The 25522-nt window shown below is 38.9% G+C and overlaps 1 protein-coding gene across 1 annotated transcript in view; it reads right to left on the bottom strand.

The window, feature by feature from the left end:
* The window catches only part of FRY (FRY microtubule binding protein), a gene marked incomplete at its 5' end in the record, with an annotated part of 202829 nt that overhangs the window by 132101 nt on the left and 45206 nt on the right, over nt 1-25522 (bottom strand). The window contains one exon of the mRNA XM_082304133.1: nt 12112-12311. Coding sequence (XP_082160259.1) covers nt 12112-12311 — 200 coding nt within the window. The remainder of the gene's footprint in view (nt 1-12111; nt 12312-25522) is intronic.

Raw genomic sequence — 25522 nt, 5'->3', positions numbered from 1 at the left:
AGATAAGCAGTAACGATCAGCAAAGACAATTTTGTATTTAGGATTTCAAACTATTGTTTTTCAATAAAACTATCAAAACTTTTTGCATTGCCAATGTTCACAAAACAAAATGCTCACCTAAAAATTAATGATGTCCTTCCTCTCACTCATCGCTGTTGTGAAAACATTAATAGAATATAATGAAATAGAATATGTTGAATATGCAATGGCAAATGTATATTTTATCACATTTGCATGCATTAACTAAATATAATATTTGTAATTTCTCTAAAATACAACATATGAGTCAAATCCCCTATTCACATAGACACGGTAAAACTTTTCTCCAAAGACTGTCAGCTACTTTTAATGGTTAATATATTAATGCTTTTTCAGGGCTGGTACACAAATATAATTGGGTAAATTTACACAGGAATAGTTTTTCTCGACCACCTGTCACAGAACTGAGTGTTCACGGAAACATGAAAACAAAAGGATGTTGTCGTGCCTATTAAGCTTCACTATGTCACCCTGTTGTAATGATGTATAATGCTCCTGAAAGTTATTGCCAACCTCAGGAACCATTAGGCACATTATTCCTACTGAACTATGACTGGGTACTGTATGACTGACTGAGATAAAACCCCTCTTTTTATAGGAGCATGGAGGATGTGAGGATATTTTGATACAAAATGTAACTTTTGCACCTCATGCTAAAAAGCAGCCACACATACTCTACTGAGTAGCCTGCTGGGATGGAAGAGTTACCAAAAGGAAACAGCAGAAGAATGGACCTTTTCATGTAAAATGGGTAGACATAGACCACATTCAACTACTACAAGTAAAATATATATAAAGTGCACGTAAGCACAATCTTAAGAACGAAAAGATCCCCAAGTGCAATTCTTTCTTGCTTACGATGAATCACCACGTAAGCCCCAAAAGAAATTGAACACCGTTGTATTATATTCTTTTCAGCAGGAGAGGAAGGTGGTGTTTTGTAGGAAAAGGTCTTCTCCAAAAATAGCTGCATCAAACATGCTAAATTTTTAATTTTGCCGTTGGTTATTTTGTACATACGAAGATCAGAAAACGAATCACTGTCAATCTTGCACTCATGTGGTGTGTAAACCATTATCTCTATCATCTGGAAGAAAATATCATGATGCCAATTTGCTTCTGAAGGCTGGGCATGCAAAATCATTCCACAGAGGAGCACCTACCCTTCAGATGCAGCTGACCTACCAGCCAGTTGCCTCTCAAGGGGACAGTTTGTCTGTCTGGTCCCTGCCTCCATTTTGGCTGTGTGCTCCTGCCTCCTCCCTCCCAGAACGGATCTATGCTGATCCTGCATGGAGCAGGTTCATGCAGCTGAACTTGCAATATTTACTTCTCTTTTTCCCTCTCAAAAATGGATAGAACAGTCTATGGTCCCATAAAAAAGCTGTTGCACTGAAAATAGTTCTGAACTTCTTGGGAAATAATTTTCATCTCTTGTTTACCCTTTTTACTATTTGGGATTTCCCACCACCACCCCAGGAAGCCTAGTTAATTTATACCTAAGCAACTAAGAGAGCCAAGCTTTTTGACCCAAAAGCACAATCTGTTTACTCTGATAGTCTCCCAAATGTCTCCCACCTGGAACTTCTATTAAACAGGCAATTAGTGACCCATTTTCACAACCATTCTTTGCAAGTCCTCATGCATAAAAATATAAATTGACAGTTCAGTGGATGACAACAGAATCTTTGATTTCTCTTGTTGCTCTGCTCAGCATCAATTAGCTGCTAGATACCTCTTTTAAGAGACTGTGTCAGTGACCATGGTACACAGAGAGTAAAATAAACAGAACAGGAGATTTCCTTTATTAACCTTTGAAATTCTAAGCATACACCAAAAGGAAATTCTAAACGCAAAAATAATAAAAAAGATATCATAATATAGCTTCAAGGAAACACCACAACTCTGCATAAAACAAAATTATAGGCTCCAAAAATGATGAACTTCACATAACTTTTGAAAATTAAGTAAAAAAGCAATGCTTATTGTACATGGTATTTCACATGAAGAAAAAAAGCGTATTTCAAGTGGCAATGAAATATGTGTAAAAATATTCTACACCTCCCACAAATTTTTATTTTAGCAAACTCAGGCCAAAACATTACTTGTCATTACAGCTATTGCATAAAAATAATGAAAGGTGCATGTTTAGAAGATAGGCTCAGTACTACTCAGTCTATACTTTCTTCATGCAGTTGATCTTTTCTTTGTAACAGCTCTTCTGTTTCGTTCACATGGAAAAGTACTACTGCATGTGCCCAGTACTACTGTACTGCTAAATACAAAACGGTGTAAGAAATCATCAGTTCAGCTTCAAGTACAGGTTTTCACTCACTGGCTCTGGTTCTTGCCTCTTTGGGCAGCCACATCCTGTACTGTTCTGACTCAGTGATAACTTATCTCATCACATCAGGTATTACAGGCTAATTTTTGTCTGATTACCACATTCTCTGTAAAAGGCATCTTTTACCTGTGCTGCCTACCAGCAAAATTAAAATGTGGACGCTCAGAAGTTTTGGTCATGAAAAAGTTTAATTTGAAGTAACTGATGCATCAGAAAAAATGGCCAAACAAGCCAAAGAAATACACTGGTATTTGACTGCAAATTTGAATATTCAGAAAAACCCTAAACCATTTAAAGTCAGGAATTGTTAAACTAACTAACAAGGTTTTCTGGAGTCATACTCTAATAATTAATGATACTCTGTATAAGGCTTGAGTCAAGAGTGGTGTCATGAGATGCAGTATGAGAGTCCAAGATCTTTTATCTATGAGCCTGTGGGACTGGAATAAACATGATGCTCTGACAAAGCTTTTCATACAGTGATTTGTACGTAACTTATTTTTAGCATTGCAAGAACAATAGACTATGGAGATCTGGACTTCCACATCCATGTTAAGACCTTTGCATGAAACTGCTATTCAAAGCCCTGTTTCAGCTGTTTACTAAGGTGGTTCAGCTAGGCACTCTTCCTCAACAAATACATGTATTTAAAAAAAAATAATTCAGGGGTATGCATATAATAATCACTTCTATGAAGAGACGGTTTTTGAGACAGCAGACTTCTGTGAAATAGAAACATGGAAAGATCCGGTGGTAAGTTAAATAATAGATTTAGCAGACAAAGTCACTACAGTCAAAAATGTGTAACTTGAACAGTACTGTTCCCTCCTTTCCATCTCTGACATTACTTCTGAGACCTGGCGAAGAGGATGAGAGGATGCTCTTCCCTAACCTTGATGTACCCTGGTCTTTTGGTACATCTTTGTTACCTAAACAGAGAAGTTAACTGACATTTCAATCCTATATGCAAAGAGTTTTACACCAACTGATTTATCATGAGCAAAGTTATTTCTTCTGTGCAAGAAGGACACAGTAGACAAATGCAGGAAGGTTTTTTTTTCCTGCACAGAATGGAGGATGCGCAGCTTCCCTCTTGAGTTCACCACGTTCTCAGAGTTATTACGAGAGCACTGTCCTCACCTTCAGTCAAACCTCCTGCCCATGGTGAGAGCAATGCTATGAGGATTTAGGGGACCTCTGTGGTCCAAGCAGTGGATGAGGTTCCTTCTTTTAGTACATTTACACAGAACCAGTAAAATGCTATAAAAGCAGGGAGGTCGGGAAGGGTGGGCAAGTTTCCCACATCTGCAAGCCTTGGGAATGAAAATACAGGATTGGCAACAGACCTCAGCTAAAAGGTACACCAGAGCAAAATGGAGAACGACTGTCTGGATGCAGACATCCAGAATACCCTACGACCACGCGGGACAGATATCCTACCAGCTACCAAGTAGAGACACGGCTGCAGGAGAGAGAGAGAGAGAGACTCGCAGTTGTTTCTGATACAGAACTGCCCACGGTCCCGCTCTTTCCCACTATCTTAACCTCCATGGAAAGCACTAAACAGGACTTACTTCAGTTATGGCGAGGTGAGCTGCTGAAGTGTTTACGCGGCCTTGCTGGTGCCAGGACCCAGAAGAGCTGGCCGCAGCAGCCGGGGCTCCCCACGGGGACAGCAGGGCAGGGCCCGGCAGCCAGGGCCTGTCCCACCACCCCAGCCAGGAGCAGGGCCAGGATGTCGCCCACAGGTGGGCCTGCCTCGGCAGGGCCCAGGGCAGGGCAGGGCTGTGGGGAGCTGGAGACCAGCCCTGCTGTGGTGTTGCTGTGGCAGGGACTGATGCCCCAGCACCTGGAATGGGGTCCGGGGCTGCGGGCAGGGGTGGGCGAGACTCAGAGGAGGCCATTAAGGCTTATTAGTGCCCTCAGGACCCTGGCCGCTCGTTACCTATTCAGATTATGTGACCTAATTTAATCAAAGCTATGGGAAGCCCTTATCAGTTCATTTGAATGAATTTAGAGTTGCAATTGCAGGGTTGCTCCAGGCACAGCTCTGTAAATGCGTTTCACTTAACCCTCAGGCAGCCGGGGGTAATAAGCGACAGCTACTGACCCCAGTAACTGCTGTCTTGCAGCCACTGCTGCTTTAATGTCAGGTAGCTACTTACTGTTACCAACTATGTGTCTGTTTTCAAAGAACAGACCAATAGATGAGGAAAGGCATATTTTTAAAATGCACTCCAGAAATTCTGATGACTGTCAGTAGTTAGTTTTCTTTAAACTTCCTTTCTTATGGGCTTTCTGGGCTATGTATTTATCGTGAAGGCTGTAGCTGTACCATGAAAGACGTGTCCCCAGGTGACTTGATCTGAAGCCTTTTCCTCCTGCTTACTGGTACCAATCTGACAGACTTTCAAGGAGAATGCCAGGGTGCCCCTGCAGAGCTAACGTCAGCCTTCACTGTTCTTCTGCTAGATGTACGATGGTCATAAAAGCCACCGCTTCCACCTGTACTACATGCCCAGCTGAGGAAGCATGACCTTATTGGGTGGATTTCCAAACTGGGAAGGTAGCTACGTGAAGAGTTCAAGTTTTTCTCATATTTGTCATGCCAGGAGATATGCAAGGTCAAATACGGAATAATTCAAGCTGTCTGATGGGTAAACTGTACCATGCCAGACCCAGGCCCAGAAAAGAGCACATAAATTTAAACTTAAAAACATACAGCAATCCTGATGAAGCAGGACTTCATTGGCTCAAACGTGAAGCCTGAAAGCATGCAAAGGATGAAGCTGTTGCGAAAATATGGAAAGATTTCTCTTTAATTAATTGCTACTTATCTGGCAAGAATGCTACCAAAGTAGATACTTGATTTCTTTCTGCCCTTCATGATGACAGACCAGTTATAAGGCTGGTCTGAAATGACTGTAGTATGACTTTAATTTTCTGGGTAGTGGTAATAACCGATATCCTTAAATGACTCAAAACTGTGATTAGAGGCATGTGGTAGGTTCTCTGCTATATTTGCAAGCATCGGCCAACACGTGACAGCCTCGGTGACCTTGGATTCAATCTCTGTCTTCCAATGTTAAATCCTCTTAGCGATTTGAACCATCATATGCACCACTGACTATCCTCCAACTATATCCATGCAGTAGTGAGGCCCAGGGACAGTGAGCATCCTGGACAGTTTTGCTGTCAGAATGGGATCTAAAGCTTTGAACAGCATTCTGCCCACACAGCCAGCTATGGAAACCCTGAGATCACTGAGAAAGCTCCTGTTGACGTTGCCTGGCTCTGAAATGGGTGGTTTTATGGACCTATATCTAGTTGCAAATGCCTATGCCAATGGCTATGCAAAAATGTGTCCTTTTCCATCCTGGGTGCTAAAATGGCACGAACTTTTTCCCTCTGTCTCATATGGAAGCTGGAATCTGACCCACGCTGCATCCTGTCTCCATCTTCCCGCACTCCCATGGTTACTTCCGAAACTCTACATTTGTCTCTAACTCTTTTTCCAACTGTCTTTCATAGTCTTTCCCTCGACTCCTGTGTTTCAATTTTACGGTATGTCCCCCTGAACTGCACAGAAGATATCTCATCTGTGGCCACTGCTTCAATCATGCAAACCTTTCTAGGTCTTTCAGGAAGATAACTGTCCTGAGGTTCAAGATTAGCCACCCTAGAAGGACTACTGCTCTATACTGTTCAGTGCTTGGCTTCTGCTACAGGTCTCAGCTCGAGATACGTACTGAGATAACTAGAGGGGGATATTATTTCTGAGGTGATGAGTGGAAGGGGAAGTGAAGGCTCTTTATGCCGCTGGAGTTGTCTTTGCTATATTTGATGCTCTCCATCTTCAGTATAAAAGCTTGATTTTTCCTATGTTTTTCTGCCTTTACATCCTTTCAGTAAATGAGTTGAGCTTGCTTATATCACGGATGATATCTTCCAGGCTTAGCTGCCTCTCTCTCTGCTGGGGGAAAGAACCCAGCTCGGGCTTCATTATCACTGGCAGAGACCGATTTTGTGGACTGGACTATACTTAGAGAGCCAGTGAAGTTCCAACAAAAGTCGATTCGTGAAGGAGGGAAGAGTGATGGCTGAGGCCATTGTTCTGCTTAACTGATTTCTTGAAACAGAAAAGTTAGCTGCTGGAAAGTCTGAGTAAAAAGAAACAGAACCAACGGGACACTCCACACAGAAATCAAACTTAGTCGTTAGATATGGCTGGGAGTTACCGAGACCAACTGATAGTCTAAAAAATTGACCTGGGACACAGTCAATGAGCTGCAGGAAAGCAACTCTGCTGAGCTGACACTTGCTATAGGAGACGGGCCTTCTCCTGAGGACAGTTACTGTCCTCGGTCCTCCAGACTGTCCTATGACTGACAGACATAGATCTGCCCATTCAATAAGCCATTTAATGCATCCACTGTAACAGATCTGTAGGGCTCCATACAATAAAAGGATAGTATATTCAGGTTACATATCGAGTAGTTGAAGTAAGACGGTGTGTAGATGCTTTCACTTTCTTACAAACGGGTGAGAGGACAGTCCTCAGCACAGGATAATAAAGTGAGGCAGAATTTCATAAAGAAGCCTCTTAAGTACTTCAGACACATTGAAAGAATAGATAATTATTCTTAATGTCCTACATATTATTTGTCACAACTGGATCTAAAAGAACTAATCTACTAATACTTAGTTATATTATTTAAATACTAAATAAAGAGTACAGTAGAAATAAAGAGTCATGATAAGTTGGATACAGAGTTATGATATTATGAACTATGAGCTCCTTAGGGTTGGGATGGACTTCCCACACGCTTCACAGAATTTTGATTACCACAAACACTAGTGGAATAAAAGAATTATATTAATGATGAGTGACATAATCCTTGAGTGACACAGAGGTGGATAGAGACAGGTGACAATGGGAATCTGGCATGTTGGTAGCATTTATAGAGGAAGGTCCTAAGGAGGATGCTTTCTGTATGGGGGGAAAAAAAAGTTATTCAAAATAAAGTTATCCAAATAAAGTTGTCTTCTTTTCAAGTTATCTGGGCATACACATAGTGAGTGGATAGTTAGAGCAAGGCAGTTTGCCTTTCCTCTTTTCCATTAAATTACTTGTTCCTTATAGTAACTCCTGTCTGTGCACTGTGAATAAACAGGGGTCTGAAGGCCCCGTGCATGCCAAACTCTTCATGAGGACTTCAAATGTAAAAAGCATGTAATGCTAATGTGTCTCATTCTAGATGAGAACAAAGGAGCTGTTCCTCATGTGATGCAGCTGGAATTTTAGTCCATGTAAAACAGAAAATTCTACATTACAGCTGGGTGATAAAACTGCTCCGTATTATTATAGCCTACGTAAATCTTACTAGCCATCATCAAAAAAACCTCAAAACCAAAAAAACCCATCTCCCTCCTTTTATTCCAAGTCTGTCCTTAGTATATTTCTTCTGCAATGCCTAGAGAAAGTGAAGTCTAGATTAAAGGTAATCGGGCAGCAGTGCCACCATACATGTTGGTTGGTCAGGCTTTTCAAAAACAAACTTGCATTATTCTTGCCCTTTCAAAGTCTTCCTAACCACCTGCTTGGCTGTTATCAACAGCCCTGCTTTGAAATAGGTCTATATTTTAATGTCTTTGATCTTCTAATGAAATGGAAGTAATAAATACACTAGTATCAGCCACATCACTGCTTTCAGTTTTTTTCCAATGGTGAGACAAAACCTATCTAATAAAAGGAGAAAGTTATAGGCAGAATACATAGAATCATTAAGGTTGGAAAAGACCCTTAAGATCATCGAGTCCAACTGTTAACCTAGCACTGCCAAGTCCACCACTAAACCATGTCCTTGAGCACCACGTCTACCCATCTTTTAAATACGTCCAGGGATGGAGACTCAACCACTTCCCCGGGCAGCCTGGTCCAATGCTTGATCACCCTCTCGGTGAAGAAGTTTTTCCTAATATCCAACCTAAACTTCCCCTGGCGCAGCTTGAGGCCGTTTCCTCTCGTCCTATCACTTAGTCCTAATCCTATAATGAGTAAATTCTGTTCTTGAGATCAGTATTCAGAGAGATCCTGAATTTAGACAAGCTCAGTAGAAGAAGATGCTTGCAGGAGGAAAGCATAATGAAAGTTTACCAACAGCTAAATTAACCATTAACCACCGTCAATGCCTGTAGCTCACTATGTTTTATCAATGTCTACAGCTGTGTGTAAGTAATGCTGAATGCCGTATTCAAAGATTAGCCTGATCAGCACGCACAGGATGAATTATTACCCTAAGTGATAATCAACAGTCCTAAAAAGGAAACTATTTTCTGAGTTTTTTCCTTACAGCGTTAAGATACGTAAACACATTTTATCATTTGAACTGGCAAAAATGTTTCCTTGGCTTCCTCATTCTAGCTTCATTTTAAGGTCATCATTGTTTGATAAAAAAAACGGCAGTAATAAAATACCAAATTGTAAGTGAAGCAATGCAAGGAAGATTTACAATATAAACTGATAAAAATGTAAATATGAATGCAATCAATCAGCTGTGGAAAAAGGTCTGCATAAAAAATTCTTAATATTCATTATAAAGGAGAACAATTATTTACAGAAAAGAAGCAGGAAATTATTAAAGGTTATCAATAAGAAATTATTTAAATTTAATGTATGTGAATTTAATTTTATAAACTGGAAAATCCCTTTTAATTAAAATAAAATTATAATTAAAAATTAGCCACGTAATTGTGAACTTAATGTGATTATTGAAAGGTTTGTTATATTCCAGAAACCCTAAAAAGGTGAAAAAATTGACCTGAAATTCCAAATAAAATATTCTCCAGACAAAGTAAAAAAAAATCATATCTGGAAATAAAAGGTTTCCATTCCAACTTGTTAAAGACTTAGCAGTGGATAGTCAACATTAGACTCATGCCTAGAAAACATATTAACTGGGGAGCGTGTTTTTTATGATGATCGCTGCCAGATCCAGTAACCAAAATGTCAAATCATACTCGGTTGACAGCCAAGGCAGCGGGAGGAGTAGGTGACACTGCCCTTTGCTTTCTCTGCTGCTGGAATCTTGCTATCCCAGCCGAGATTTCATGGGGCTGCAGGAGGCGGTGGGTGGCATGCCCTTCACTGCTGCCCTAGAAAATAGCAAAGATTTTTTGTGCCTTGCTAGCGTCTGCAACTCGTGGTGGCTCACAAACCTGGTTTTCCACCATAGTTGTCAGAACACTGTAATTTACAGTTGGGCTCTGTGTACATCACAAAAGAAAGAGATGGATACTTCAAAGAGGCATATGGAACCCAAAGAAACTGAGAGAAAAATTCATAAAAACAACAGTAATGACAATCAGAAAGGATAGGCAGGCAGAATGTGTGTATGAAAAGAAATATCTAGGTAAAAAATACATCAGTAAGTCTTTAATTTAATCCCATAGTAACTCTCGAGCTTGAATCTGAGCTAGACTTTGTGAAAAAAGAGAGGAAAAAGCAATTATATTGTAAACAGATCATTTTAGCTTCTCTAAAAGATATCTTAAGTATTCATCACTCATTATAAAATTAAACTGTCATATCTTGTAATGACTTAGAGAATTCAAACTAGAAACATCTCAGTGTTACAGCACTTTGCAAGCTTGATTTTCTTTGAAGTAGGTTTGAGTTTAATTAGAACAGAATCTTCAAAGAGCTCACCATTTGACTACCTATTGTGAAAAAAGGCCAAAGGGTGGCTCTGCACCACCAATTTACAATCTTTGTCTCGCAAATCCTTGGGACTTCCTGTCACAATTCTAGTCAGTAGAGTAGAAATGGGGGAACAAAGCTGCTAAACATCCAACAGCTACCCCACAAAAAGGGTGGACTTAAATTCTTAGTCATTATTCCAGAATAATTTTTGCCATTTTCCCTTGTCACATCTTCCATTACAACCTAATTATTTCAAGATAATTTTGACTGAATGTCTACAAAAACCTGCTTACACATTTGTCACAGTCATCCTCAGATGGCAGCATGCCATGACTTGTAAGTCCTATTAGTATTAATAAGATGTGAGTATGTCATTGAATTATTGTTAGTGTCTCACGGTTAGACCCCTGTAAGAAATACGTTCTGAACATGCTGACAAGAAGGTGACATTCCAGTCTCTTGTCATATTTTTACATTCTACACTGAATTTACCAAACAAAATTTCACTGAACAACCTCTGGAATAAGATAAGAACAACATTCAGACATTCATAGTTTCACAAAGTGACAAAAATAATATATCAACACACAGCAACTCAAAATTATCTTAACACAAGGTGAAATGGGAATAAATCAGGGTCACTGGTTTATATCTATGTCTGAATTATTACATGAAAATGCAGAGGTTAGTGTTTAAGAGTAACAGAGGTGCCAGAAGGAAATTATGTTCTCAGTCCTGGTCTTTTTGTTGTTTCCCTGATCTTGCCAAGTAATTTTACAACACATTTTGTCATAAAATTTTAAAGATGTTCACTGTGCATCACATGAAGACTGGAAGGTAATAAATAGCTGCTGGCATTTGTTTTTAAAAGGACCTGCACTATGACTGTCAGTTTATTCTACTTTTTGTGATTTGGAGGGCACTCATGAAAGAAGAAACTGGATCTTTGTCAAAATATTTCTTCCTGTTAGCTTTTTTTGTGTTATTTCCAAATTATGTAAGGTATTTCTGTCATCTTGCATCTACCTAATGTTTCAGAGGAAAGTCTGGAAAAAACTCTTCAAGCATCAAATGCTTCTGAATCTAAATCAAGACATAAAGCTATACAGATGCCATCAGAATCAAGACAATCTTAATTTTACTGTTCAGAATATCCAGACCTGAAAATGGGGAACTGAACTAAGTACTCCATACTCTGCTTTACAAGAAAAATGATATAAGATTTTATAAAAATTCCTTTACAGCTCAGAAGTACAGGTTCCTAGCTGTTTTTACTTATTTTTTTTTATTTTTACCTTGTCAGAACTAAAATATAGGTTACAGAACTATTCTTCCCTAATCAAAATAGCAAATATATAAACATATAAAATGTAGTGTCAAGTTAAAATAGCAGACTCCCAGAAGTTCAGTGACATAAAACAATTTGCAACAGACATACTTTTATGTTAAATTTGCCTAAAATATAAATAACAGCGTCTCTCTCCCTGACTGTACAAGACCTTGTAATGTAGCTCCTTTTTCAAATGCTGCATGCTTTTTCATATCTGGAAAATAGGTGCTATAGTACTTTGTTAGATTATGAAACCTACTACTGTCAGAACTAAAACAAGAACCAGCAGTGCCATTCATTTTCATGTTTTAGCTGAAAACTGTTCAGTAGTAATGGTTTTATCATATTTCAGCATTTTCTAATCTATTTTGACTCAAGTGACCACTCTGCCAACTGCGAAATCTATGCTGGCTGACACTCCTTCTGCCTCTCAATCACATTAACACATGCCCATATTGCAAACAAAAATAAAATATTAATTCCTTTTCATGTCACCCCTTTGGCATATCTTGCATACCTCTGTCCTCTCCCACAACGTTCTAATTGCCATAGTAGCATATCTTACAGTTTGGGAAATGCTATCAAACTCCAACGCAGATTACAAGCAAAATATTCTGCATTGCATGGCAAGCAAGCCTGACTTAAAAATAAATTCAAAGTAAAGTACGTATATATTTAGACTTTCTTTTTACTCACAAGAGGTTCTGCCATGATGATGCGAATCTTCCGTTCAGCCTGAGTAGTGAAGTTAACAAACAAGCTCTTCAGGACATATTCGCCTGGTTTACTGTCTGGGTCAACATTGATAGGCAACATGGCTGGAGGTCCTTTTTCTCTCTGTGTACCAGAAACAGGTGGGACGGGTGGCTTGATATATCCGTTACCAACTGGAGAAGCTGAAATGTAGAAAAGACACATTTGCTTTTGGTTAATTCAACGTCTTAACTTTTCCAATGGCCCGCTATACTATCAAAGCAAAACTGGAGAGTAGTTGATAATCGAAGAAACACACAATACATAAATACAATTTCCATGGTATAGTTATAGGTAAAGTTTACATAATCTGGACTGGAAGAAGAAATCAAAGATGAAATTTTATGTATTACAATTGAGTAGTGTTTACTATGCAGTGCACACTCAATCCTGTTTTTTTACATGGTAAGACTTGCTGACACCTAACTGTTTGAATAACATTCTCATTTTCTTATTCTTTATCTTGTAGACCAGATCTGTAATTCAGCTGTAAAATAACAAGTTTATTCTTTATCGCTATTCAAACTGACCTATCCTTGCAAAAGTCAGGAGTCTGATCTTTTGACTGAAGTGAGTTGTAAAGGGACTGATTTTCCTCTCATTTATACTGAGGTCAAGCAAGAATGACTCCTTTAAAAACAGCGACATTTCACCAGTGTAAATCTTATACGAAGAGTCAGACATGAAATGTTTTCCATGGCAAAAAAATGTTCATTATTAGTTTTTCTGAAAGTACCAAATCCTACAGTCCCATCTGGCACTTGTGAGATCACATCTGGAGTACTGTGTCCAGTTTTGGGCTCTCCCATACAAGAATGAGATTGCTATTCTGGAGCAAGGCCAAGGGAAGACCATGAAGATGGTCAGGGGCTTACGCGCTTGCTACATCAGTACAGACTGAGAGTGCTGGACTGGTTCAACCTTAAGAAGAGAAGGGTAAGGGGAGATCTTATTGCAGTCTTGAGCTACCTAATGGGGTATAGCAAAGATGGAGCCACACTCTTCTTTGAGCATGGTGACAGGACAAGAGGCAACAGACACGAGTTGGAATGCGGGAAATTCCAATTAGATATGTGGAAAAAAATTTCACTGCGAGGGGGTGATCAAACACTGGTACAGGTTGTCCACAGATATAGTAGAAATTCCACTCCTGGAGATACTCGAAACTTGATTGGACAAGGCCCTGAGAAACCTTCCATAGTCGGTGAGCAGAGGTTGCACTAATCATCCTCCAGAGATCCCTTCCAATCAAAATTATCCCATGATTCCATGAATTCCCCATAGCCAATACCAAGATATTCTTAGAGTAGTAGGCTTAGCTCTACTTATTGTTTTTCTGGGAAACTGAAGAAAAAATAAATTGAAGTACTATGAAACAAAACCTCATTAATTCAAATATTACCATTCTACACATAAAATTTCCAAAACAAAATCCTCAGGCTTAGTTCTTACTGGCAGTAGAAGTCATGTCTGGTCTTCAGGCAGGTACTGGTAGCACCCTCTGCTAGCTCTGCCAGAGACTTTAAAAGTAGCAACTTAAGTAACACTGGGAAGACCAGCCATCAGCCACTCTGAATGCAATGTAAGTGTCATAACACCTGTGAGCACTGCTGGTGATTGGGACAGAGGTGCTTTAATGCAATACAAACTGTGGAAAATATTGTGAGCTAATATCATTATAGCATTTCCCCACAGCACTGCATTCCAGAGTGTCACACTGTATGTTGCATCCAAGTTGCAAGGAAAGAAAGAAAGAAGAACAAACGCCAATGATGGATGCTGCCCATCTAATTCCTTTAGCCTTTCCTTAACTACTACTGAAAGTAGTTGTCAACTATTAATTACATGAGATTGTTTTAAGAATAAATGAGATTTTGGATCTTTCCTGAATATTTTAACACTTCATTGCTGTGAAAAACTGAAAAAAACTAAATCCCAAAGACTACATTATAGTTTGAGAGTATTCATGATGTGGCAGAATCAGACCTCAAATTCATGCATTGAAAAATAAAAAAGATACATTGGAGAAAAGAGAACATATTTTCCTTTAGAAAAACAGAAGTTTAGAAATCTACTGTATGACCATAACACAAGATAAAAATGCTTTGGTTCATGTAGTTATTATTCTGCAAGTGTAACACATCCATACTTTACTTTGAAAATAACTCCCCTGATCGATAAGGTATGCCATCACTCCTAGCACAGCAGCATCACTTCTTCCACTCCGATAGGTGTTTCCTGCTAGATTTGTTTCCTGCAAAGTTTCACTTGATTTTTGAGGGCAAAAGCATAATGACAGTTTTGTTGGCATTATGGCTCTTCCTAAAATCAAGTGTATTGAACAGTTTTACATTTATATTATACAAAACTGTTTCTAAAAATACACTGTTGTTCTGAATAATAATCTACTTCAAAGTAATGAAAAAAGAACCACCAGAGAAGAGTGTAAGCATTACTGCTTTCCTGTCATCACCGAGGCTCTCCTAAAGTTTAAGCATGAAGACAGTGGGATGCAAAGGATCAGCTGCAAATTTATATGGACTATCAAATATACTAGGTAATGGAAATTTCTCCACAAATAGCTTTAGGAAGAAGTCAGGCAATATTTTTACACTTACTAATATATTTGCCAAATGCGTGGTTCTGACTGGCTCACAACTACCCATGAAATCAGTTTGATCGCCAAGCGCTCAGAAAAAATGGTTTTTTGTGAGCAGTGAAACCAATTTTCTTAAGGATTTGTGTCCTTTGTGCAGTAAAAGCCCTGCCCTCCCGGCTGTCATCATCCCAAGCTCCCTCCCGAGCTCTGCGCCCGGGGCTGGGCAGGCAGGCTGCCCGCCAGCCAGCCTCTGCCAAGCTCAACACACCCGGGCTGGGCCGCCCGCCTCTCTCTGCCCGGCGCAACCATCCCAGCCTCCCTCTTGAAGGAACCTGTAGGAATCCAACCAAATGCAAACTTGCCTTCTGTTCCTCAGGCAATTTTGGTTTAAACTGGCTGCTAAGTTCAAAATTTACTGTGAAGGGACACGCAGGAGGGATGGAAGGAAGACAGTGTGTGGGATCACGCATGCCTCACATCCTTATGAAATCAAGCTTAAGAAACCCTAGTCACGCTACCTGGGAGCTGCCACCCTTATCTTCAATCATCGTGGCATTCAGCCAGGATTTTGAGACTGGAATTTAAAGCCACACAGTCATTGTTAGGAGGAAGCCTTTTAACAACGATGCTGTTAGTTTTGTGGCACAGGCTGATCTATTTTTTTTTCCAGACATCTAACTGAATTATTTGTGAGATTTGTCAGTGCACCAGAAATTTTTATTCTAGCTCTTCTCTGAAATATAGGACTGTACAGCCTTTCCCCCAAAGGAAAGTAAAAGGATATCCTGGGGGTTAACATCTATCAATTACAGCAGTTATAGAAATGACTGACATATGACACTCATTTAGTTCAAATTTTTAAAAGATCATTTTGTAGCTGCTAACGCCATATAAGCACCTTCAGTGTGGAAGTTAACATTGCCAACAGCGTGACGATTCTGAGTTGGTCATGAGTTGGTCGTGAACTGTTATATACAGGTTTGGCTTTCTAATGCATCTTTTCAGTTCCATTATCTCAAGCATTTACATATGCTTGATATTTGCATTGCAAAAATCTGGCCCAGTGATGAGACTATCGCTGACATTTATACTGATGATATATGAGCTTTAACAGAATACAGTTCTTTTTCCTAGACTGAGAGCCCTACAAAGCTCATAAAAGAAAGTTGCCTCTGAGACATAAAACTGGAAATCAAGGACTCAAAATTTAAGAAACAGCTGCATTAAAGTCATCCATGATAGGTCCCTTTATGTTGAAACGTTATAATGTGGGTCTTAAAAATAGCAATAAAAAGGATGTGTCCATTTTTGTCATCTATATCAGTGAAACAGTGCCCCATTAAATAAAAGGCATAATTTTTACCTCAGAAATTACCACGTATAGTTTGTATGAGTTTATGCAGAAGATATCTGGTGGCGGTGGGGTGGGAGGAAGGGGTTATACTCAATTCTAAATATTTATTTCATTGACAAATCAAGTTTTTACTATCTGGTTTCAAAATAATAATGTTCTACAAAGAGCAGTACCAGAACGGACCCCTGAAATACTTAGTCTGAACTCCTAACGTATTGTAGGGTACTGGTCACCACACAAATACTGCATTAAACTAAACCCTTCACCTAGAGAAAAGTACCTCATTCCCAAGGAGAACGAACAGGGATGCACATGCAGGAGACCATGGTAACCCTGATGCCTGAGGGCCCTGCAATAGCAGGGAATCTGTAGGCCAATTTTAGCATGTTGTATACATATTTGAAGCTCCTATCCTAGGAAAATAGATTAACTATGCATGATCAACTATAAGATGTCTGTACTACTTTGGGGTGAAATTCTGTCCAAGAGCTACTGCTCTCAAACAACCCATTTTCTTGTTTCCAAGATATGTTCCCTATTTTTCTACTGTATCTGCAATAAGCTGCATTTCAAATTATACTCTTTTCCTACAGAATATTTTCATTTAGTTCAGAACCATAAGTTTTTCTCAATGTTATGTATTTTTAGACAATTAAAAACAAGGAGTAAATATGTAAGAAGCAATGCAGTATCACATATGGTTGTCACCACAACCATATACTATTGCCACAGAAAGGATTACTGAATGAAAAACACTGCTAATTTTTTTCCTGTATTGATCATTTCCCTGATGAGAGAAATAGTTGTAAAAAAGCCCAGGAGTTTTAATACACACACACACACACACACACACACACAGAGACACACAGACACACACACACAGACACACACAGACACAGACACACAGACACACACAGACACAGACACAGACACACACACACACACACAGAGTCAGTAAGCTGATAAAGGGGATGGGTGTAAAATTAAAATATCATAAGAGAGTCTCTGCTGTGATTTACACTATAGGTATTTTTCTTAAAGCTCTGAGATGAAGCAAAACAACAGAACGATCATAATGCACAAGCCAAGAGTCTGTGCTACGCTGGATACAACTTCAGCCAAACGCAGTTACTGAATTTTCAGTAGCAGAAGAAACAGATATTGAAGTTTTTTTAGTTAACTGTGTCAAATACACACTTTAGCAAGAACGAGCAAACTAATAACACAAACCAAAACATGTATTTGCAGTATTTTCATACCTACCGAGCCCCTTTATAAAGCCGATCACACTGGATTTTCTCCAACATGCTACTGTAATATCCATGAGCCTGTGAATACCTGAAATGTTCCACTCCTTCAGTTAGAAAAGTTAGAATCCTTTTCTAACTAAAATTGAAAAGGAAATTAGTTGTTTCATAATCCTGTTTCATACTTCACTATACATTTTTCAGCATTGAGGCACACATTTCTTTTTGCCTTTTCCTTTTTTTTTCTAATAGACAAGTGCTGAAGACCTACAATGTGTGAGCTGGAGCAGGCCGCCGGATCAGATCAGCCTTTCCACAACCAAAGGGGTAATTTTTAGCTTCAGCGTATGATGATGACCACTCACAGAGTGGCTGCATGTCTATATTTATCCACAAGTACATACTATGCTGACAGATTAGCGAAACTACTTCAGGCACTCCAAGAACATGAGACAGGATAATGGAGTTCGACATAAACAAACCATGCATATCAAACACACGTGTTATCATACAATCCAAGCTGAAAGCAATTAGTGTAGAAATGCAAAGCAGAGAGACAACACAGGATGGATTTTGTTTTGTCACTAAGGTCTTTTGGCCAGAAGTACATACAGTTGAAATTCCTTGCGATAAAACCAACGCAGTAGCTCTTCTTTTCCCATGCCAAGAGTCAGCGAGAAACCACATACACTTAGGGATAATTATACATCTGCTGAAATAACTCCTAAGAAAATTTGCTTTGTTTTAAAACTGCAATTATAATATTAAAAAGAAAACACATTATTAAATAAAGCCTGAAGAATTTAATTAACAAGCATATGGTACATGTGCCAAGGTTACCAAAAGGTGGCTTTTTCACCCTTTGAAGGAGAACATTCCCAATTAGTTTGAGCTTGATAGACAAAGAGAATAAAATTAAAGGGAAAATTCTGCTGAAAGAAGCAAACTAGAAGTCTAGCAGAACCATTTTTATCTTGAAAGAAACTGTAAGGTTCCCAATGAAAATGTTATTCCAGCATATTAGTAAGATGTGGTAGTAGCACTATTTTAATGGAAGCATTATTTTCATAATTCATTTGCATGTTTCAACAAAAAATAACCATAACGGCATAAAGTTAACCAATAAAACATAATATTAATGACATGCAATATATGTGATAGGAAATAAATTTATTTTAAGTACAGGACCTTATGATGAGCAATTGATGCTACTAACGTCTGATCTTTTTGTGTTTCTGATCCTCTCTTAGTAAGATTTACACTCAAAAGTTAAAGACCAGGAAGAATTCAGTGCACATCTGAGTCCCACATGCAGACTACTTGGAAAGTAGAAGTGTAAGTTATGGTGGTACCGGTGTTGGCCTTACTCTTCACAGGGAATCAGTTTCATTAATATTGACCTACATGTTTTGCTTACTGCTTATATTCCATTTTTTATCAAAAGAGTTGATAAATCAGGGAGTAAATATACCCTTTTTAAGCTACTCCTCCCCTCTAACTGCATGCTTACCTAAATATAATTTAAACTAATTATTAAAATAAAGGTAAGAAAACCTGATAGTATGGCCTACAGCAATTTCTAAGGTCCATATAAAAGCTGCTGTATCAATCTGCCATAAGCAATAGCATTGCAGACATAGCTTTCCTTCTGTAGTGCTGGAAACCATTTACACTGCCAACTGTAGTGAGTCTGGCATGCATTCTCCTAGGGATGGAGAGATCTGTAATTACCATTTGCATATGTATGTCCCAGGCAGAGAGTCTCAACTGTGGAGCTTTGATACTACACTTAACTGAATATACTGCTGCAAAGCTTCCTCTATTTTAATAAAAAATGTAAAATAAGCAGTAAACAAAACATGTAGGCAAATATTCACATTGCATGAAATCGATTCCCTGTGAAGGCTCATTTGCAGGTGAGGGAATTCTTTGCAGTGAAAAATTCACTCACTGACAGCAATATGTAGACCCAGACAGTAGATACAGGCATATACAGACAATCAGAACGTACGAGAGAATCTATATCGCAAAAAGCCCAAACATATTTTCCCTCTTAGTAGAACAAAGTTGTCTCCAAAACTACACGTAATAGAAATCTCAGTGAACTTGTATTTTAAAAGTACAGACTCTGAACACTCTGTCTAAAACTGTTGTTCAAGCAACTACTGGGAGAAGACACTAGGTCGTTCTGTGCAGCTGCCTTGACACAAGAACCTGCCATAAAACTATTCCAACTCATCCTGTCTTTCAAAAGCCTATTTACTCCAAATGCAGGATTCTTCAGGAAGAGTTACTTTGGTTGACCAATTAGATAGATGGTCTGCAATGTTACAAAGAGAAAACCCAACAATTCCATGCAAAACAGAAGTCTGGGCATAGCATGCAAATCCCTTTGCCAGAGGAAATACTATCTCGTCTAGAAGATAAAACGGAAGAGGCCATGAGGTCAGCGGAGAAAAGTATAAAAGAATTCCAAGATTCTGGAGCAAAACAGCTCATTCTGAAAACAAGTCTGAAGGGAATAACAGATTTGGGAGGATTTCCAAAAAGGTGGTGAGAGATGACCTAAGCTGTTCCAAATGGAAATTCTCAAACTACTTGATTATGCTGAAACTGTATGCTGAAACTGTAAGGGAGAACAGGCTAACTTATAAATTTCAGATTCTTCCGTTTCTTTAAAGAGACATGCCTCAGGAGAGTCATTTGTATAAAAAGGCATGGGGGAAGAGAAAGGAAGGAGATATCTTCAGTGATAAAGGCATTCCAGGACTTTGTCACAGATTTAAGTGAGATAAGACCAACATTGTAAATTATTTCTGTCTGAAGACTTAGTGAAAAAATGCTGTTGCCAGGTTTAGGTATATTTATTCCACTATTTTCAGAATACTTGCTGAACTGCAGAAGACAGTTCCAACCCCTGTAGACTTGGTTGGGCAATCCTCCAAACTTTCTGTTCCTTTTACCACAACAAGAGAGTGTAAATTCTACGAGAACACAAGGAACAGCAAAGCCAGGGAACGGGAGACTAACTAGTGCAGCCAGCAAGAAGTGGCAGAGTTGCCAATAAAGTGTAAGCTTTGGCCAACCCAACTACTCTAGCCAAGAAAAAGGAGGCTTGAACTTCGTGTGTGTGTGTGCGTGCGCACATGCATGCCATTCTTCAATTTATTTTCTGTTATCTTCAGGCATATCATAAAAAAGCAGGCTTAAAACAGACCAGTGAGACTGAACATTTCAGGACATAAGGCTCACTCCCTGTAGTAAACCCATTCTGCACTCCCCTGAATCCAGGGGTGGACAATGGTTTGCAGAACAGAGCCTCAGAACAAGTCCCAGGTGGGGTCATTTCTTAACAATCAGATCCAGTCCTTTGTGGGATAGAAACAAAATGCAGCATCCATGAAAACAAGTATATAGCCACTCAGTAGGTCTGATGGATGCTAAAATACCACTTGTGGGAGACGGTCTTCTCTGCACATCTACAAAGAGCTCAAATGCTCATTCCACTCAGAGACACTTATGAAGCAGTCATCTTATGAGATGAACCCCATTAGGAAATAACCAGTTTAATACAGGTATCTTTGCCCAAGCTCAAGGAAACATTAGAACAGTAATTTACACACACTGACAGGTCATTTGAGATGGATGTATGTGGTGAAGTGCCTGTTAGCTTTGAAGCTAAGGATCTTGTTCAGCCTGGTACCTCGGAAAGGTTAAAACTGTTGGTTTGGCTTTACTAGCCACTAGCAACCTTCTGGCCCTCACATCCCAGCTGCTGGCATGTAGGTGTTAAGCTCTGTAATCCTCAGGTGTGCACTGCTGTTCTGTGCAAGAGAGGGGTAATTGATACGAGACCCCTTAGAGGAAAGCAGTAGGTGGAACACATTTTCTCCTCTTGCGAGAGACCGTGTCTCCATATGCAGGGGATTCAAGAATGACGACTGCCAAAACAAACAAACAAACAAACAAACAAACAAACAAACAAACAAACAAACAAACAGGAAATCCTGTCATATATGTCCATCCACTTTCTAAAGGCCTTTTCACTGACTTGGCAAAGCTCCTAGTAATTATGATCCTGTAAGATGTAGACTTTCCCTCTCTCTTTCTCCTAAGTTGCAGGTCAGGGGTTGAGCAGCTTAACAACGTTCCCTAGGTTCTTATCTCAGATCCCTGGAAGACATCTGAGTGAGGCAGGAAAGCAATTCTCCTTCCTGCCCATTCGCTTTGCTCACCATTTATTATTCTGCTCCTTTTCCTCTAGATCATTATTTTCTTGTTTACATAGACCACCATGCTCAAGGTACGTGGGAATCTAGGCATGTAACATAAAGATTTTTAGCTGCGCTGATTTTAGAATTTCTTTGGTTTATTATAAGATTAAAGACTGAAAAAGCTAAATGACATGGGAAATCTTGTGGACAATTTCAAAACAATTTTCAATTGCCATTTGAGTGCTCTGTTTGGGGGTGACTTCTCACTAAAGGAAACATCTGCGTTGCTTCTGATGGGATCCAAATCAAACATAAATACTTCTCAGTTTCTGTGTTTTATATGGTAATGACATGCTGCCTCTTTGAAGGCTGACCTGAGATTAACACTGTATTTTCAAAATCTTGGTATCTTTTCTAGGTAACTTCAAAAGTTTTGTTATCTTTGCCAGTTATTCCAAAAGTAAAAACTCCAAATAAGGGTGGAAAGATATATTCAGATCATAATTTTCAGATGAGTAGATTAACTGATTTTTAAAAAATTAAAACAAAGAAAAGATTTGTTTCTGAAACTATGCCAGAATTTCTTTGGGCTAAAATAGAGCTTAAAAAGCATTTTATTTTAAATAAAGATGTTCATACTCTTCTTTTATACTTTTTTATGTACTAGGGGAAAAAGCCAGCCCCCACTTTGGTTTTGCTGGATCAGAAAATAGCTTCCTATAAGATTTTTAGACAGATGTTTTGTTGGGTTTGCTTTCCTTTTCACAGACAGGGAGACGAAGATATTCCCGTCGTTTTGTGGTTGATGGGTGTTAGCAGAAGAATCATTTTTAGGGAACTTGGAAAAGTGCCGAGGAAGCATAAGGCTAAAAGAGTCCAAAAGAGAAGGAATAGTTACTTCCAAAAGAGGGACTAGCAAACAGGGAGGATGTGACCTGCATCGTCCTTCCCTACGCATTTTCTCTTAGAGAGAGTATACTTTTCCTTTTCTCCTGAAATGTTTTACAATAAAACTCTCAGAGTCTGGATAAGATGAAATTTTAAAAAGATAATTAAACTGTTTATTTTTTACTACAGAAAGACATTAAATTCTTGTATCTGAGTCCTACTCCGATATAATTAGCTCCCTCAGATGTTAGAACCAGAACCTTCCCTGAATTTCTGTTGTCCACACCTGTTCTTCCAAACTACTGAAAAATGTTGGTTCATGCTGTTAAAAACTCATGTGTTTCACTGGAATGAAAACAGCGTACCGGTTATGGACAACATGGCTTCTGTGCAATGTACACACGTGAAGGAAAACCCGAGCGTGTTATAATGCACTTGTGCAAACATAAGCAGTATTTTATTGCTGATGCACAAAAAGAAACAGGCTGTAGCTCACTTCCCTCTGAAATTGCATGGTCTGAACAGTCCTACTGACCTAACGCTGCTCAATGGCTAAGAGTTGATTTCCTAAAGAGTTTTGCTTATTTCATGCCATAATAAATATGATGTCATGTTTAGATGTTTCAAAGTGTAGTACTACGTTGAATAAAAACCTTTAAAACTATAGTTGCTTCCTTGACCTCATCTTCTGATGCACCTGATCTACTCTATGGCTGCCTCTTAGGGAAAGGTTCAAATTTAGCCACCTACAAGCCAAACATAAAATTTAATCTAGCCATCTAGGCTCCGAGTAGAGGAAATGAAGACAGACTGACATTTCTAGGTGATTCATCATATCCTTCTTAGATTCTTAGCTTAAGACAGAAAAAATCACTTTCTAGAGGTGCCTATCACTTGTCAGTGATTACTGAAGGAGAACTGACAACAAAGATATGCATCCAAGGTTATAAGAGATGCCTCTCATTCTTAAGTCTGTAAACTCTTCCAGAGCATCTTGTACAGATTGAACTGCATCATGGTGCATTTCAGCTGCTGCTGGCTAGGATTCATACCCTTGCTCGTGTGGGTGGAAAATGGCACAATACCAAGAGTAAACCAAGCCGCAAGTTGGCACTGTGAACTGGCAAGCTAAACCTTCACAGACCAAGAAAACTTCTACAGGATTTTGTGAAGCCTTCTGTGATGAAACCACAGGAGAGATTTCTGTGAATAAAGACTAACATGAGAATAAGTCAGACATTCATTCATGTTTCCCCCTACAGTGGAGCATACAAAGTAACATCTATACAAAGAAAAATGAGAGAAAAAATTTTGCAGCCAAAATCTGGATTAATAATTATCATTATCAATCCCCTACTCTATGTCTGATTGAATCATTATTGTCATTACTTAATATTGGCTGCAGCAGCACACTCACAACATTGTCTATCTTCTATATTAAATTAAACGCTGTTTGGCCTCTTTGCTTACAGACAACCCAACGCACAATGTGTCATCTTTTATTAGCGACACACCATTATGATGCTGTAGTATCTAATAACCCTTTATTAACATTACATTAACAACTCTTTCTTTGAAAGTGGAGTTCACTTGTTTCTTAGCCACAAACCTAAAGGCAAATGTAAATGTTTGTTGCTTTGCTAGACTTGGACTCCAGGACATAAATATTTCTCATAGTCACTCTGAAATATAAAACCAGCAGGGACAAGATAATGACTTTCACCATCCACATGAGCTCAGTGAAGGTTTTTGAAAGTCTGGCTTGAGTACAGCTGCCTACTGCAAAACTTTCACTTGAACAGATGAATGAAGCACATGGAATTTAGCTGCTGTCCAAGGGACCTTCTGCATGTCCAGACAGTTGCAAATACCAAACACAACATGGACAGGACATTGCTCTCATGCTGGTCAGTGGGCCGTGACAGAAAACTCCTTCCATACATTGAAATGGCTAAATGTTTTGGAATAAGTGACTGCCAGAAATAAATTATTAAATTTGGAGAGGAACAGGCTCCTATAGAGATGAACTCTGCATCAGTTAGTTATGAAAATAAAGAAAGAATCCTAAGGTTAACACTGGATTTTCCAAATAAACAGCTTAAACACTGAGAAAACAGAGTAATTTCTTAGAAAAACTGAAGAGCTTAATTACATCTGAAAATAATAAAAAGATTCCTTTTATGGGATATTCAAAGGGAAATCCAGTATTCCTGATGGCTGGGACAAAACTAATGTTGTATCAGGTTTTCTTAAGGTGTCAGCAAGGACAACCCAGGCAACCACAACACAGCTGGCCTGATATTCATCCATGAATGGCTGCATTTGATTAATAAAGAACTAATACAATTCCATAGGCATAGGTTTATGGAAACTTGATTTTACTAAACTAACTATCTTTTTACAAGATTATAAATTTGGTTAACAAGGTAAAAAGTGTAGTCTTATATTTCTGTTTGGCATTTGGATTGGTGTCTTACCAAACTGCAAAATGAGAACCAAAAAATCAGCGTTCACAACAACAACAGATTAAAAGCTAGGTAACAGATAGTTCTCAAAGTGGGTTAAGGGAGAATCACACCTTAATGAATGTACTTCTAGTGGAGGCCCAGAGACCAGTTCTTGGCCTGTACAATTTATCCTTACTGTTGATGACATAAAAGAAAAACAAAAACATTTCTATAATGTTTACAGGCAAAACACAAATTGAGAGTGGTAGATAGAGAAGATCGTCAAAAGGTCCTTCTACTTTGAATAGCATTTTGAAAACTAAATGCAAGCAAAGAATAGATGAGATATTAATTCTAAGCCTTGGAGAATTGCATAGCCAGAGACAAAGAACGCATGCCACACAGACAGAATAAGGCTTTCTATTCCTGGGAAGCACTGATTATGAAAAAAGGCCTGAGACCAGGATGACTAATGTGTCGAAAACAGGCTGCTGTTCTTGTGACCTGAAGAGCTATGGAGAGCCTTTTCAAGCAGGATAAACAAAAGCAAAAGCAGGAAAGCTCTACTGCTTCACTGCTAGTGTCTCTGCAAACATTGCTGGGTG

Source organism: Platalea leucorodia (assembly GCF_965183815.1).
Source record: "Platalea leucorodia genome assembly, chromosome: 2".
NCBI classification, from domain to species: Eukaryota; Metazoa; Chordata; class Aves; order Pelecaniformes; family Threskiornithidae; genus Platalea; species Platalea leucorodia.
The sequence above is the reverse complement of the archived record's forward strand: the minus strand, read 5'-3'. Positions and strand labels throughout refer to the sequence as shown.